Source organism: Clarias gariepinus, chromosome 3 (genome assembly GCF_024256425.1).
Source record: "Clarias gariepinus isolate MV-2021 ecotype Netherlands chromosome 3, CGAR_prim_01v2, whole genome shotgun sequence".
NCBI lineage: Eukaryota > Metazoa > Chordata > Actinopteri > Siluriformes > Clariidae > Clarias > Clarias gariepinus.
The window spans coordinates 29,964,299-29,983,207 of NC_071102.1; the positions used below are offsets into that span (position 1 = coordinate 29,964,299).

General features: G+C 36.6%; 1 protein-coding gene across 1 annotated transcript; it reads right to left on the minus strand.

Moving 5' to 3' along the window:
• Positions 1-388: 388 nt before the first annotated feature.
• On the minus strand, positions 389-2,710 carry galr1a (galanin receptor 1a). Its single transcript, XM_053493030.1, has 3 exons — positions 2,033-2,710; positions 930-995; positions 389-706 (listed from the first exon to the last, which is right to left on the minus strand). Exons 1-3 carry the CDS (start codon positions 2,693-2,695, stop codon positions 389-391), a joined length of 1,047 nt encoding a protein of 348 aa, XP_053349005.1. The 5' UTR covers positions 2,696-2,710.
• Between the last annotated feature and the right edge of the window lie 16,199 nt (positions 2,711-18,909).

Genomic DNA, 18,909 nt, shown 5'->3' on the forward strand with positions numbered 1-18,909 from the left:
GTTATTAGCATTGTTCCTTGCAAATGTTTTCGATAAAACAGCCTTTCTGTTAATGTATGTGTGTTTGTGTGTGTGCATGAAAAAAAGTTCTTCATTTTTAAAACATTTAAATAAGGATAACATAAATTAACCAGTAAGAGGGAACCCTTAACCTCATAAATTTTGTTGAAGTATCAGGAAATTGGAAATCTGGCATATTTCACCTACTGCACTCAATTGCCCATAACGAAAAACTAACATAATACTTGACTTGATATGACGAATCACAAATGTGATAGCATGCTTTAATTCAGGACAAAAAACATCTTGTCCACTACATCTGCCACTTGTATCTGAAGCAATCTCCAGCGCTAAATGAGCAATACAAAGTCTAGTCTGGTCTAGTCATTTAAACCATTGTGCAGTTAGTGGGTGGAACTTTCTCCAACTTGGTCCGTGTTTCTCGAGCATCATGTGTTGGGCATTCACTGGCCACCTGACATTGGAACACCTGCTTGTAGGCTTGCCTGAAGTTCTCAGAAAGAAAGGCATAGATGATGGGATTGACCGAGGAGTTGCTGTAAGCCAAACAGTGAGCAGCCACACGGAAAAGGAAGGACGCCTGATTCAGAGGGAACGAACCAAACTCCACCCAGAGATGCACCACGTGATGGGGCAGCCAGGATAAGCAGAAAACCACCACCACCACTAGAACGGTCTGTGCTGTCTGAGAACAGACATGCATGAGTCGAAAGTTAAGAAGTAAATTGAACACATACACTACTTATGCTGAAAAATCTTAATTGACTATGCATTATTATGCAGCATTATTAATATTACTATGCGCAGTTTTATGCTTGGCTACAGTATGTTCACTTTTTTAAACCTATTAAAAAGATTGTATATAAAATTTGACAGAAATAGAATGCAATCTTTACAATTGTTCTCACCTTCTTTTTTGATGCCTCTGACTTCTTAGATATATTTCGCAGATTTTTGTGTAAATGATTGAGTACCTGCATGGATATCAATTAAACAGGTTTGTTAAAAAAGTAAGTTAATAATAAGATGATTCATAATAGTTGTTAAAGGTATTTAAGCATCCTAGGGATTTAAACTTCTGCATTACAGCAACGTAATCAATAGCAGACCATCCTCTTAAGTCCCTGACACAAAAATTCAACCATGGCATGTTGTTTGCAGCACATTATTTACATGCTTTGTGTGCAAGACCTTATAGAAAATCCAGATCCACATTTGCATTTTACACATGTAGGTTTCGGACTTCATGTGTTATATTGACTCTTCACATATTCCAGATGTTTTTTTTTCGTTCACTATCCTTTTATTTCCATATATGGACATGTGCATGTTTTTTTTTTTTTTTCACCCAAGATCGCATATTATTAACATGGTCTTATGTTGTTGCTTTGTGTGTGTGTGTGTGTGTGTGTGTGTGTGTGTGTGGGTGAAATTTACCTTTACAGTCAAATGTACTGTATGTTTTTGCATTATTTGGGAAGATACACTCACACTATCTAAAAAGGTTTTGAGCTGTACTTGTTTAACCATTGGTGGACATCTTTTGTTGGAGTACCTTTAAATTATTTCTTTATAATTACAGTGGTGCATAAGATGCCATGATAGAAGTTAAATCCTTACATTCTATTCCATTATATGTTAACAATAATAGAATAATAATAATAATTACATACATACATATATACATGAATACATACTAGACTACATAATATGTATATAAAAAGCACTGTAATAGTAAGAGGGAAAAAGGAACACAGTGATTTCTTAACCCTGGTCTCAGATTTCTCAACCCTTGCCCTCCAATTTGTAGTGTCAATTTGTTTTCTCAGCTCCCAGCACACCTGATTGAACTAATTAGTTAATTAACTCCTTTTTTTATTGAAGTGGATGTGACAGAGGAGGGGAAAGCAGTAACTTGTTGAAAACCAGTAGATTGTCCAGGACAAGGATTATGAATGTATTCTATATCTTATAATTGTTCAAACTTTTCCAAGTCAGGCAGAATGATTACCTTTGCGTAGCAGAAAGAAATCAGGATGAGGGGCAACAGGTAGCCAAAGACAAACGTGCACACCACGTAGAATTTCCTCCATTTGGGATCTGACCACACTTCCCAGCAGAATGTGCTGTTATCCTCGGTCTCCACGATGCGCTGATGGTAAGCGACCGGCGCGGCCATGGCCAGTGAGAGCGCCCAGATGCCCAGCACCCCGAGCACCGCGTGCCGCGCCACGCGGATAGACGAGGATTTCCGGCTGTGCACGATGGCCACGTAGCGGTCCACGGACATCGCGGAGAGCGTGAACACGCTCACGAGCATGGACACCGTGAAGAAGTAGTGCACGAACTTGCAGATGAAGGCGCCGAGCACCCACGTGGGTAGCATGTAGACAGTGGACTGGAAGGGCACGCAGAAGAGCAGGTAGGAGAGGTCAGCCACGCCCAGGTTCAGGATGAAGATGTTAGTGGTGCCGCGGCGTTGAGCCGCTCGGCGCCGCACCAGCACGGCGATCACCAGGGAATTTCCCACCACGCCGAGCGCGAAGATCAGCCCGAAGACCAGCAGCGTCACCAGGTTATCCGTTCCAATCCCAAACAGCAACTTCGCCGGGGTCTCCGAGTCTCCGCGGGTCTCCGACACACCACCTCCACCACTTTGATTATATACGGTCATGATTTCTCTTCTCACGGTAAAGAATATTCCGCGTTCGGCTCAGTGGATTCCCCCCAAGCGCGCGCCGGAGATGCCGTTCAATGCGCTCGCGCGTTTTATAGAAGTTCTGACTAACGTCTCTTTATCATATACATCAAACAATTAAGAGCAAACGAGATTGTCCCGACAAGCTGTCATGAATACATGTCATGTATGTGTGTGTGTGTGTGTGTGTGCGTGCCTGCAGCTCGCTGGTGTGCGCTCTGGATGCGCGCACTTCTAACACCGCAGTTCAATATCATTATATGGGCGCAACCAAGAGGACAGCACGCAGAGCAGCACGACCTCTCATAACCTCAAACCTGATCTTATGCATAATGAGTGAAAAAAAAAAATAGCAGTTTTCAGTGAACCATCAGTGTAAACTCTCATTCTGATCAAATCATTCCAGTTTTTCAATCAACTTTACACTGGGTGTCTATTCAGGTTTATAGAAGCCTACTGTTAATAAGGCATAAAGCTCGGAATGGTTGAGCTCGGATTCATCCTGCTGAACTTCTGAAGCAATATAACCCACATAAAGTACAGTTTTAAGGAATAACACAAATATAATTTTCACAAAGTCTGCTGCTTTAGTGTTTTAGATATTTTTGTCAGGTGTTATTATGGTATACAATTAGTTCAAGTGTATTAAAGTTCAAGTTTATTTGTCATATGCATGTCAACGCAGGGCCAACAGTATAATGGACTTGGACTCGCTAAGGACGAGAAGAGACAGTCAACTTGTATATATGTATATGTAAGTGTGTGTGTGTATATGTGTATGTATGCATCTTCATGCATAAGTGAGTTTGTGTGTGTGTGTGTGTTATTGCACATGATCACATACTGTATATTAAAATACACATGATTTACATTAAGACTGTATTACACAATGCTGATAAATTAATTTAAGGTGTCCTAGTGAAGCCATTTCTTATTTTTTTAAAAAGGATTTTAGTGTCTGTGTCATGCAAAGAATGTCATGCCAAGAGTAAAGCATCCTAAGACCATTCATGTGTGAGGTTGCTTCTTGGCCAAGAAAGTATGCTCACTCACAATTTTGCCTAAGAACACAGCCATGAACAAGGAATGGTACAAAAACATCCTCATAGAGCAACTTTTCCCAACCATCCAACAACACTCTGGTGATGAACATTGCCTTTTCCAGCGTGATGTAACATTGTCATAAGGCAAAAGTAATATCTACTGTAGGTGGATCAGAGAACAGAAAAACGAAATTTGGCGTTCATGGTCAGAAAACTCCCCAGACCTTAATCACATTAAGAACATGTGGTCAATCCCCAAGAGACAAATATTGACTTAAAACCATACTAACATCTGACAGAAAGATAAACCAACAGACTCAGTTCCTGGAGCAGTCAAAGCTCAACTGATTTTGATGTGTTATGATTAGGAGTGCAGTTATAATAAATTTCAGCACACCTGTGATTTAGCCACAGGCCAGTTATTTTCTCCCCTGTCAATAATCAAATGACTTCATAACTGCCAGGTCGATATTGCTTTTAGACAGCTGTTTTAAAAATACAAATAAAATTGAGTAACTGACATTTTGGTCAGTGTAATTTTGGGATAGAATTTGTTTAGTTTTGCTGTGTGAAAGAATAATAATAAATCCCAAACAAACCACACAATTACTAATAGCCAGTCAGCTAGCACACGCACACTGATCTGTCCATTAAATATTCATAATTTCCCATGTCTGCTGTTGATGCTAATCCTTTTATTATCCTAGTGCAGTTTATTATCCTAGTGCAGTTATACGTCATACTATACAGGAAAAGCATTTTTGCAAAGGTTGCTCATTCAGTGAAAACTTTATAACTTACACCAGACACAGGAACAGGGGCATTGCTAGATATTCTGTGCCCCTTGAGAACCTAAAATCCGGGGCTCCCAACCTTTTTTTTTTATTGCCATAACATTTTAAAGGACGCCCATTACTCTTAATGGCACACCTGGTCAGGATTAGTGTTTTAGGGGATATGAAATCCAGAATCTTTCCACCTTCTAACATATAATCTGAGATATTCATTAAGCTTATTATTAAACTTTGGCCTACAATTTCTATAACCCTTATTACTATATCTTTTCCTTATTTTTTTTTTTACCTAATACCTGCAAAACAAAAACTTGTAAATTCTTTCATTTCATTTTATTTATTAATTGTTGTAATATAATTTAATTTTGTTATTTATTGTTAATTATTGTTCACTCCATTAATTTTTATTTATTTATTTATTTATCGCAAAGCATTTTTGAATTTCTTTGAAGCGTTAAGGCCATTATGTGCTTCTTAAGTATGTACTGTAAAATGACAAAATTTAGTTTTTGTACAGTGACAGAACATTTAGTCATTTTAGTTCTTCATTATAAGAAACTTTAATTATAAACATTTAGTGTTTGATCTAGTTGTGTGTGATTGTTTTACCTGTTTTTAATACAGATTTTTGTCTCCCTTACTTTTTCTAAGATTTCTTTTTTTCTTTTTTGGCATTGCATAGAGGAGTTTTTCCTTGATGCATTTTCCAATATTTCAATAAATTTAAGAAAATGAAAAATTTTTAAATGTAGAATCCCAGCTAGAATTAAAAGATACAGCCATAATAAAATTAACCATATAACATTTACTAATCACAGCATAGTTTATTTTATGTTAGAGTTTATTTAATTTTAATTGTTCATAGGCAAATGAAACATGGACAACTTATTTGTTTCAAGGACACCAGTGTGTCGAATAATATTTAATACATAATAGAGCCAAACATTTGCAGTTTATTTTAGCTGGTATTTACATTTAGTGCTGTTATTGTTGTAATATTTAAAACCCAGCTACATAGGCTATAACTAAGATGACTAATCAGAGTACATGAAAGGATGAGAATGAATCAAAGCCATTGGAAAATAAGTCTTTTATCAAGTTTTAGGAAACCAGATGTTGGTGGCTAGAGGAGGACTTGCAACCAACCAAGCAAGCATTGTTTGACCATGGTAGGGGAAAAAAAACAACCTTTTAGAAAGAGTGCAAAAGCTTTCATGCCTTTTTTATGATTCAAACACCAGTAACGCCTTAATAACAGAAAAATCAACCTATAGGCTTATGAATGGTACTGTAGGATGCTTACCTTAACAAAAAAAAAAGAGGGGGGAGGCACATCACTTAAGGTACCTGTAATAGTCTGTAATAAGTTAGATGTATAAGCTCCTAAGCAAGATAAATTATGTAGTGAGCTATTATTTTTGCTATTGTCTCCATCTATGAAAGTACTTTTCAGAAAAGTTTAGAAAAATATTTTTTATTCAGCTAAGAGAGTGCCTCAGAAATCACTCGGTGGAATTCCACCTTTTAGCATGGAAAACATCTTACTAGTGACATATGACTAATAAGACTACAGTATACACTGATTATTTACTTCAGTTGGAACACCTGTACATCTGAACATTCATGCGATTATCCAATCACATGGTGTGTCAATAAACAGCACTTTTTCCTCCTTCTGTGCAGCTTTAGTAAGCCTACATTCACAGCAGCCTCAGATTTTTTCCTCATACCTAACAAGAATAGTACCTCATGTAATAGTCTATACAATATGCTCTTGCATATTTCACATTTTTAGATGTCGATTAAGTTATTTGGGGGACCATAGCATTTCTTTTAACTCAAATCACTTTCTCATCTGACAGAACTTCCGCTCACTGGATGTTTTTTCTGTTTGGCACTGTTTACGTCTCATATGCCTTTGGAGCAGAAACTGCTCTTAAGTGTCTAGCAGAGGGCAGCAGGTTGAACAGATGATGTCCAAGGTGGAATTATCTTTATTTCTCTCAGTTACTCTACTCCTTTTTCTCATGACAGAATTGGATTTGTTTGTGTTTTACTGTACAGTCCAGATGAGGTCAGCTCCCCCTCAATAAACTGCCTTTAGATTGTTATAGTTGGGGAGAAAATCATTCTGTCCAATGTATAATAAATCATTGTTACAGATGTAAAGCAGGTAGCTCCATTGTACTGAGAAAACTTTCTAGATTGATGGTATCCAAGCACTAGTGAAGCACTGGGATAAGTGCATTAGTGTAGCAGGCGATTATATAGAGAAATTGACCTAGTTTTTACTCTCATAACTGTGACTGTGCTAACTTGAACACACCTCATAATTGATATAAATTATGCAGGAAAAACATGTCTTTTAGTCTGATTAACAATATATCATTTTATGTAAAGTATTTAAAAGATTTAAATGTCCAGCACATTATTATATTTTATGCTGTTGCATTTCTTTGAAGTTTCAACTGTTGCAGCATTTGATCAATAAAATGTAAATTTTATATACTCATATACTTAATACTATACTACTAAAAAAAATCCAACTTAGCTCCTGATGTTACTTCATTATAAATTATTTAAAATAAAATAAAATCACAGTAATACAATGAAAAATACATATTACCTAAATAACAATACATTAACTAACAATTACTGAATAAATAATCATTAAATAAGGAAGCTGTAAAAATACCTTAGTGGTAGTGAATCATTAACTTTGATAGTATCTAGGTACATGCATACATGTTCCTATGTGCATATATGCACCTATATGTTTACCTAGATATTAGTAAAATTATTAAAAATCCATAGCTGCTAGAAAACATAAATAAAAGCCCAAAATGTAGAAATTTTATTATTTTATTCTCTTAAGAACAATCAAATATTAAAAGAACAAAAATATAGTACAAGAACAAAAATAAGACAAAAAACTGAACAGGAAGAAAAAAAAATATTTTGAGGACCTTCTAAGCTCCGTGAGCTTCGAATTGATAGATGTGCCTATCTGCCCTCGGGTGGCTGCCGGCCACTTTTTCAATGTAGCATCTAGAAAAGACAAAAATATTAAGACAGTATAATAATAATAAATGATTATTTATTCAAACTTCAAACGACAACAATTAGTGCCACGAGGTTATTTGCAAGACTATATGTTGTACAAAATAGATGACTACACACCTTACAGCGCAATACCCCAGAAATGTGGCTTTAGAAGAGGAAAGGTAGAATTAAGAAGTCAGCAAGCGATTAATTAGTATATAGGTCCCAAGCAGATACAGTAACAATAATGGGTGCCCAACCTTATGCCGTCTTCGATGCCTAATAAACGCGACCACCTGCTCCACATCGCCTCTGGTTGGCTTCCCATCTTAAAGTAATATTTCAAAATTATTATTAAAGGGGGGTAAAATGAAGGTGGAGAAAGCAAGAGTTTTTTCATATACACATCATGTTTTCTTGAGGTTCAAGAAAATACAAAACTGCCAAGTAAAAAAACGATGGTATGCCTGCACACAAACATAATTCATTCCACAGAATATGACTGACTTGTTTTTTTTTTTAATCAAGGACAGCAGAGATTAGGAACATGTTTTGTACCATTCAGGTTGCAGCAAAGTCTCCAAGTCGAAGGTGCCCAGCAGCAGATTCCGCACCATGGCAGTAGCAGAGGTGGCAAGGCAGGCTGCTCTCCACGCTTCTGCCTGGCAAAACACCCCAGAGCCCTTTCAATCTGAAAAATAATTTCACATCACAATATTAATTTATTGGCAACTTTTAGAAACTTTTTCATGTTTCATACTGATTCTTGCTTAGCTTCCCAAAAGTTAATAGGATTTTATGTATAAACGCAGATTAATGATAAAGATATGAAACAGTGTTATAAGCTAACCAAAACGGAGCCAAATACATATTAGCAACCATAATCTAAAGCTATCATACAAACATCTGTAAACTCCGTAAGGCATTAGCTTAGCCACCGGGAAATATCATGTTTGTGCTACATAAGGCAGCATGTTAGCATGATTTACCTAAACTATGTAAATGGCATTGAAAGCCAATGTGTCACACAAGCTGACAAGAGCTAGCTGAAGTGAGGAAAATATTTACTAATATTAGTTTAATATTATCAGAATAAAAGTTATATAAGACTTAATAACTTACCCAGTGTGTCCTGTTGGATCTATTCTCTCTTTAAAATGCTCCCGTTCGTCGTCAGAGCCACACAGTCTTCTTCTGAGGTAAATGTAAACTCCTCCCACTTTCCAGAACATTCTGAAGAGTTTCCTTGGATGTGTAGTAGCGCGTGTCATCTTCCAAACGTGCAGAAAACTGAATCTGTGTGTAAACTCAAGCCTGTCTTTGTGTGTGTTTTTCATGCCGGTGTCCGGGGGCGTGGCCTAGTATGTAAATTAGCCGGACTGATTTCCATGTGATTGGCGTGTGGGCGTGTCCTGCCAGGTCATTAACAGATAATAAAGTGCGACAGAAATTCTAAAAAATTTTTAGTTAGTTCTTAGTTATTGCCTTGATAATAGAAAATATAAGCGCATCATGTATGACAGTTGCCAAAGTGAGATATGAGCTAAAATGATCAGATCCTGCCATGAGCTATATAGGAGACATATCTTGTATGTACATATAGGGCTTATATGTGGATATAAAGAAGCAATACAGAAGAACTATATGGCCTGTATATGCACATATATGCACCTCAATTTTGCCTATATGCAGCATATATATTATCATATAGGCTTCATATATGCGCATATGTCCTCATATAGGTGAGGATATATGTGCAAATATACTGCATATAGGTTTCATATATGCGCATATATCCTCATATAGGTTCTTTCCATGTGGGACTGTTTGTGAGCTTAATAATTTAGGAAAAATATTGGCACAGAGCCAGTGCTGCTCCCAAGTAGTCGATGTAATTCAGATATTTTAGAAGGTGACTCTCTGGCTGGCTCTCAGTAGAAGTGTATCAGACACATCACACTGTGCCAAAAATCTGGTATCCAGTATCCATTTGTATACAAAACCTAATTTCAACTGAGTAATCTGATTGGATGATAAGTATTCCACAAGTGGTGATAATAGACAGTTAACTACTGTAACTGTCTAACTACTGTAATGTATTTGCTAAAAACCATTTAGTAAACTGTTGGCAGGACATCTGATAATGTAATGACATCACACTTCGTCTACTTAGCAATTGCTTTGAATTTGTACTGAGTTATTTATGAACCATCCCTGTTGTTCTGCTCATGGCTAACATGAACTGCACACTGCTGAATCTCAAATCAGGACACTAGATTTTCTATTTGGGATTTAATCCCAGAACCTGGAAGTTAACAGAGGCGATATTTTAAAGCAGAAAAGTAAAAATATATAGAGAAACTTATGAGAATTAAAGTACAACAGCACTCCCTCTTATAGTTAATATAAGTTACTACATTACTTGTGCACAAAAAAAGGTGATGTCACTAAATTAGTTCTCATGTATCTGGCTGAAGAGTTATGATAATTACAATCAGCTGGTTAAGTTAATAGATGGAACAAATATGTGGCAACACTTTTACTTTCTAAAGCTAGGGTGTCTACCTCTGAACAAAAAATGACAAAAACTAATGATTTCTCAAGTGGGTTGTGAACTTGTGTGACAAATTTCTGTACATAATCTTCAAGTAACAATTAAAAAGACATAAATTGAGAGAGTGACTCATGAGTACTGCAGAGGACTTTTTAAGTCTGTGACCAGCTGGGTCCAGCAGATTTTGAAGGATAAAGGTCTTCATACTAAATATTGACTGTTGTATAGCATTTTTATGCATTTCTTTGCATAAAATAACAAATTATTACTAATTATCTTTATTGCTATTATTTTACTTTAAGTTTTTATTTTATTTTAACTTTAAGTTATTAAAACATTAAAATTTACCATTGTCTCAACACTTTCAGCCACCATGGTAGATTTAGATCTGCAGAATTCAGTGCAGAAAAAAAATTAAAAATGAGTGTTTAACACCTAAAATATCCAGGAAACATCCATTTATATTGTTGTTCTCATATCAAACCTATTTGTTTTGTTTTCTTGGTGAAAAGCTTGAAAAAGGAATAGATAGAGCTATAGTATATTTGCAGTAAGACATTTTAAACAAATAGAATCTGTTAATAAGAGAATGTGTTTTGTTTTGTTCTTTTGTACTTTGGCCCCACATGGTACTGATGTTGCTGAGCTTCAGGTAGTGAGGTTACCATGGTGACCAGTCACCCCTTTCCTGACTACAGAATTCTCTCTCTCTCTTACACACACACACACACACACACACACACACACACACACACACACACACACACACACACACACACACAAACACAAACACACACACACACACACACACACACACACACACACACACACACACACACTCTCTCTCTCTCTCTCTCTCTCTCTGTATGTGGCACAGAGAAAGACAGAACCTGTGACATAGATCACAGCTAAAGAAGCTGATAATGTTTTTCTGGGTCAAGTGAATCACACAGAATTCATCCATAATCATACTTAAGTCAACACTAATAGAAGAATTTATTAAATCTTACAGTTTTTCATAGCCACAGGAAAAAAACAATAAATTATGATCATAACCACCCATTAATTTTCTTGCTAAACTTTTTAAAGCCCTCTAGATGATTCAGCACCATGGACAGTGATACAACAACAACCTTCTCTGTTTGCACTTTATGTGGCTCTGTTTCTGAGCCTCAAGGCAGAACTGATTCAGAATATATCCATTAATTGAAAGGTATATTACTGCAAATCTATTAGTCTTCATGCTCACATGCTCAAAGTAATATTTACTTAAAGCAGTTTGCTTTATTCCATATGCATATACTGTACAGTACGTATTCATATTAAACATCATTTTGCTCTTTAGTGGATGTAAACACAGATGCTGATCAAAGTACAGTAGTAATGATAAAATTTAAAAAATGATAAAAAGTTATAAATATGTTTAGTTATAAAGCTCTTCATAAAATATTAACACCTGTTTTTACCACATGGTATTAAAATTATTATTTTACATACTATATGAGATAATCCCAATATTTTTTTTATGAAACATTACAATATGTGTTCTTCATGTGTTCATGTCATATGATGTAGATCCTCCACTTAAAAACCTGTTGTTATTGTTGCAATTGTGCTTTCAGCTTGAACCATCTGATTCAAAAAGCCCGGAAGCCCTTCCTGACACAACCCTGACAGAAGCCCTACATACAGATTTTTATTCACTGGGAATCACACTTGTTATATAATTCATTATTAATCATTGCAACAGTTTCAGAAAACAGACTTGTAACCTTCAAAGAATGTCAGTTTCAGGTTTAGATGGTTCAGTGTCACATGATATCACATAAATTGGTCATCACTTTAAGTCACGTTTACCATTTTGAAAGGTGAAAGTATGAAAGAATTTAGATAATATTATAGTTTAATTAGGTCGAACTTTAACAGTTATGGGCTACTCATATTTATGTATGTTTTATGTATGTCCTGAACAGACATTTTTATACATCTATAAGTTGTCCTAAATTTAAATATTTGTCGAACAGATTCCCATGTTGAACAATGAACTTGGCATTTGATCTTGATACTTAACTATTAATTGACTTTGAACGTTGCATGGTTGTTGGTGCCAGATGGGCTGGTCTGAGTAGTTTTGGAACTGCTGATGTACGAGGATGTACTAGCGTTTTACAGAGAATAGTCTGGAAAAAGAAAAAATATCCAGTGAGCAGCAGCTCTCTAAAGTAAAATGCCTCGTTAAGGCCAGAGGTTAGAGCAGAATAGCAAGAGTGGCTCGAGCTTATAGAAAGGCAACAGTACTTCAAATAGTATCTTGCTACAACTGAAGTTTGCAGGAGAACATCCCAGAACACATCGAACCTTGAACAGATAGACTACAGCAGAAATCCCACAGCTTACCTGTATTATGGCTGTAGCATTATTACTGACAGTGTCTATTCCTTTATGACCACAGGATAACATAGCATGTCACAAAGCTAAAATCATATCAAACTGGTTTCTTGATGAACATGGCAATGAGTTCACTATACTCGAATGCCCTCTACAGTCACCAGATCTCTATCCAAAAAAAATTTAATTAGAATTTTGCACTGCATAATATTCTATTCCTAAATGCTTCTTTTATGATTTCACAGCTTTTCTGTCCCAAGCAGTGCTTTCCAAATGGCCTCAGGATGGCTGCTGGGTATTGTTTCATTACTTTTTGGAGTGCAATCTGAAGAGATGACATAGAGATCTGATGATGCAGAACTTCTGCTGAACAGATGAGGGAGTAAGGGAGTCTCTGTGCCTTACACTCAACTAGCAGGGTCCAAACTATATGCTCTATTGTTCTGGATTTTCTTTCATGGCAAGAAAGAAGAAGAAACATATAAAAACAAACAAGCAATTGTTCTTTCTAGCCTGCCATAATTCATTGGCTTGTTGCTATGTAAAGAGTGATACCAAATGTTTATTTAATACCATAATATGAAGGGTTAATCTCACAAGTGTATATAGAGTTGAAACAGGCCTGACTCTTATTACATCAAATGGATTTGTGTCTGAACCCACAGAAGAACATCCTCTGCGGCTATGTATCTTCCTCTATAAGGAAAATTTGATTAATGCACAGGAGAGACCCAGAGGGCCCAGACATATCAGACAGTCAAATAGAAATTAGTTTAGCACACTACGGTTTGGTTACTTACTCTAAGTAGAAGTACACTACCAAGCCAGATCATTCTGGATGCCCTCTGATGTCTTACAAAAATCATTTAAAATCAAACAAAGGATAGAACCTACAGTGGCTAAAATATTCGATTTGATATACTGCTTGTTCTAATTATACAGTGTGTCAAGCTTTGCTATTATAAATATTTAAAAAAAAATGTCAAAATAATTCATAAACTTTCAATTTTTAATTACATAGTAAACTCTGCTTTAAAATCATTCTTTCACCAAAAAAATGCCTAAGCTGACAACAGTACATGAAATATATCAACTATCATCCCACAGGATGAAATTATAATCATCTGAGAGGGATTCTAAAGCATGAAGTGAAGCCACAAAAACAAAAGAGCATGAATGGCAACACAATGGCCGCATTGTGCACGCTCTGTCCCATGTAGTGCAGAGACACTTTCCTTCTTTAACTAAAACTTCAGTTCTTGCAACTCTCTATGTCCTGAAGACTTCCTTGACATGCGTGCATATTATGGTTTTGACAACCGGGATGCTATTGGAGACCATCTGTGCCATCCAAGTATTTCTGATTGGAGGACACCACAGTGTAACAAAATGAACAAAAGGTTTTTGGTATCATGTTTTTTCCCCTCTGTACATATCCTTTTTTCACTATTAGAATCTCGTCTATAGCATCTTCTTTTTCACTCTAATTTAGCTGACAATTGTGACTTAAGTTTAAACTTGTAGCTTGAGCTCATTCAGTAACCCTTTTATAAATGTAAATATTTTTAACCTCTACAGTACAGAGTTATAAGAGTTAGGATAAATCTGTGCCTTCTTTATATTTAATTTCCAAAGAATCCCATTCCTCTCTCAGTGTGATGAAATTTCCACACCCACTGCCTCATCCATCTCCTCCATTCTATTCAAGAACTCCCACCTAAGTCTTTAGGGGTGCTGTCTATCTAGACACTAACCAGACACTGGCCAAAATTTCAGTCAAAGTTCTCAATAAATCTTCTTACATTTACCAGTTCTACATTGTCATTTAACTAATGATAGTAAAATATTTAAGTTGTTTATGAATTATTTTATTCATTTGTACAACTACTGGTAAATCTTCTATAAAACTAAAAGTATTTTAAATGAACATTTATTACTTTTTTCATGTTTTTAAAATCTGACAGTCTTATACAGTATATAGGTTGTGTTAAGAAAGTTCCTAACTTACCTACCTCTGCAAACTACATTTAGGCATTCAGCAGATGCCCTTATCCAGAGTGACTCTTATTATACCTGAGCAGTTGAGAGTTAAGGGCCCTGCTCGGGGGCCCAACAGGGACAATTTGGTGGTCAAGGGATTTGAACTTGGGATCTTCCGTAACCAAAGTCCAATGCCCTAACTACTGAAAACTATTGAAAACTTGCACAGTTGCACTTAAAAAGATGACAGAGGTTTGTAATTTTCATCATAGGTATACCTCAACTATGAAAGACAAAATAATAAAAAGAAAAAGGTGGAAAATAAGTATTTGGTCACCTACAAACAAGCAAGATTTCTGGCTCTCACAGACCTGTAACTTCTTTAGGAGGCTCAAACAGTCACACATTTCAAACTCAACTTTGGCCAAGACCAAAGAGCTGTTAAAGGACACCAGAAACAAAATTACAGACCTGCACCAGGCTGGGAAGACTAAATCTGCAATATGTAAGCAGCTTGGTGTGAAGAAATCAACTGCCTCGATCTGAGGCTTCACGCAAGATCTTAACCCGTGGGGTCAAAATGATTACAAGAACTGTGAGCAAAAATTCCAGAATCAGTAACACACTGCGCCACCAGGCACTCAAATCCTGCAGTGCCAGGCGTGTCCCCCTGCTTAAACCAGTACATGTTCAGGCCCGTCTAAAGTTTGCTAGAGAGCATTTGGATGATCCAGAAGAGGATTGGAAGAATGTCATATGGTCATATGAAACTAAAACAGAACTTTGTGTTTGGAGGAGAAAGAATGCTCAGTTGCATCCAAAGAACACCATACCTACTGTGAAGCATGGGTGTGGAAACATTATGAATTGCAAAAAAAAACTGCAAAAAGACCAGGACAACTGATCTGTGTAAAGTAAAGAATGAATGAAGCCATGTATCATAAGATTTTGAGTAAAAACCTCCTTCCATCAGTAAGGGCATTGAAGATGAAACATGGCTGGGTCTTTCAGCATGACAATGATCCCAAACACATCACCTGGGCAACGAAGGAGTGGCTTCATAAAAAGCATTTCAAGGTCCTGGAGTGGCCTAGCCTGTCTCCAGATCTCAAGCCCATAGAAAATCTTTGGAGGGAGTTAAAGGTCTGTGTTGTCCAATGACAGCTCCAAAACATCACTGCTTTAGAGGAGATCTGCATGGAGGAATAGGCCAAAATACCAGCAACAGTGTGTGAAAACCTTGTGAAGACTAACAGAAAAAGCTTGACATCTGTCATTGTCACCTCTGTCATTGGATTTTTTTTCTTATTTTGTCTCGCTAGTTGAGGTATACCTATGAGGAAAATTACAGGCCTTTCTCATCTTTTTAAGTGAAAAAACTTGCACAATTGGGGGCTGACTAAATCCTTTTTTACCCCACTGTATTAATAAAATTGTACTGTAATATGAAGTTTAGCTCCTAAGTTGCATAACCATGATGCCTCAAGGCTTTTTAATACGATGTGTTAATATGATGTGTCAATATGATCTCATACTTTCATACCCATTACGAAGAAAGTGTTGTCTGCCCTCTACTGCATACAGTATATGAGATCACAGATGCATACATTTGGTATGTCAGGCTGACTGACGGGGGAGGGCGAAATTCCTTGCCTCTACCCATAGAGCATGGCCAATTTTGCATTTTAGTCTCCCTGGCATGGAATGCTGTTGCATCAATGGGTTTCATTCTTGTGATTTCCCTCTCTCTACATGGGACCCCCAAATCAATTTCTTTTACAATGCCTCCTGGTAGAACCTCTTCCTTTACAACCCCACATTTAAAATGTAAATGGTTAAACTACCAAGACATGAAGAAAAAATGAAGCAGTGGTCACTGGTGAGGCTCTACAGGATCAGGATACCAAACATAATCCCAGCCAGCTCTTTCCAATGCATGTAGTCAGCCATAAAGGCCATTGTAAAAGAGTATGTCACTAAAGTGAAGCACCACAGTACATGATGGCACTTGATGATGACCAGGGCTGGAAGAACAAAATACTGACAGCAGCTGCTAGCAGACTAGCTCAATTTGTTGACTGAAGTGACAGTGATGCAGCTAAAATTGGCAGAAGATGGCACTGCAGCTACTTCTGAAGCACCATACCTTGGTAGGGCAGGTTAAACCTTACTTCTGAAAAAGTACAGCATGGCATACACCTAGAGTTCTGACAATAGGACATGATGGTGAAACAGATGAGAAGGAGGCAATATAATGAGACATATGCATAATGGGACCTCATCAAGAATGATGTAGTAGTAAATTGGCATGCTCTTTAAACACCAAGCACGCGTCACAGGGTCAGCTGGTATGCCCTGGTTGACACTGGGTCGGATTTGCTTTAGAGTGTTGCCATGCACTGGCAAGAAAGCTCTCTCTGGATGAATAGAAAGACCATAGAAAAGCAGGGCACATTGCTTTTGCAGTCTGCACTCATTATTGTTAACTATTAACCCCCCCCCCCCCCCCCGCCATCTAACTAGATAGTAAGAATAAAAATAAAAAATAAGAGTAAACATGAAAAATAAAAAATAATGATGGACTAAAATAATGATCATAATTCTACATAAATAACCATCAATCCACCTTGACTAATTATCCTGATCTGATAAGAAACAGATACAAAGTTAAATTCCCAATGAGCAAACGTGACGTGCTTCAACTCCATCTTGCTCAGATACATTGCAGATGAATGAAAAACGTCTTCATACAAAACACTTCCGACTATGCAAGTGGAAATCCAAGTGGCTATTGGGGTGCCTGAGGTCAGCGAGTCTGTCCTTATTGTCCCCTTAGGCTGGTAAACAAGGCAATGCTAATTCCCCAATGATGCGCAGCGATTCCATCAACACTTGGCAAACACTTTCTAGGCTGGACATAAGCATAATGCCACTGTTTGTTTAATGTTTCAACAATATCATGCCTCTTCTTTGGCTGTAGAAATCTGCATGAAGATTTCATAGAAGGGTTGCAGTACACTGTATCAGGGTATTTTAATTTTATGAATATTATTTAAATCAGGATTGTACAACACCTCAATTAAAGTCATATTAAAAAGTCATAATAGTATATTAACATATATATTTGGCTGTATAGTTGGTAATTGATAATAACCATAAATGTTTACACTCATGGAAATATAATTAATAGTTCTTGGTTTCTGAAAACTGGTCTAGGAAAGTGTCTCCTATGAAATTTAATACAAGTTTTTCATTTATTTATTTTTATAACATGAAAAAAGAGTAGATCTGTCTCCATGAATATTTCTGTATACTGCCTTGTGAAAGCTTTTTGAGCAACTCTGTGGGTGTTCTGGTCATGGCACACATGCTTCTCGTGGTTTTGGGCCATCTCCCGTGTTTGTGTCTCACAAACGTTACTTCATGGCTGGTATTGTTTCTTCTTCTGTCCTTTTCACCCTTCTCTGGGCGACAAAGCCTGCCGTCTTCATTGTACAAGGGTACTTGAAATGCAGGCTACCCACTCTATGCATTCCTGCTCCCTATCTTCGAAGAATTTGTGGGCGATTTAGAGATAGCAAGCCCTTCACCCAACAGATGAGCTTCTGTAGGCAGGACAAAAAGAACAAACGCCATGTTGGGCTCCATTTTTAGAGCCAGCAAAAGAGCTATAAAAGGAGAAAGAACGCTTTGGCCCATTTTGCTAAAACTAGGATATAGCTGTTTAATGTTGGTCAGATGATACACCGATGATTTTCATTTATTACAGTATATTTCTCATTTAACATGTCATACAGTATATAGGATATTGTATATGAGGCTATACACAGATCTGCCCGTGGAGATGATTTTTAACCCTGGAACAAACTTACAGCACTCATCTGCTTTAGCTTAAAAACATTATCCATATAAAATCATGTAGCATGCATGTAGTTATAAAGGAATTCTAGGAATAAAGGAACATCTATTTTACCAGACAAAATAACATAAAAAAAAAACATTAAGAGAAGCATGGAAGCTCAAAAAGCATTTTAAGCATTACATGATATTACATATATGCTTTTTTTACACAATCAAATGTTAACACTTACTGTTTGAACTCTTTCTGTTCTAATTAGATCTAGAATGCCAGCAACAAAAAAATACTTTGCATTCATTTTTTTTAATTGCTTGAGTCACTTTTTTATTTATTTTTTTCTGTTTTTGAATTTGATTGGAAAATATTATTATTTAGTATTTGCTAGTATACTAATCTGCTTTAGAACTATATTAATGTCTCTTTATTTTCTAGCACAAGCAGTGATCTGATTAAATAGCTTAAGTCTTTAAATATTGAGAGTAGGTGTAAAGACTATAAATAGAATACAGGTGTAAAAAGGGATATGGTTT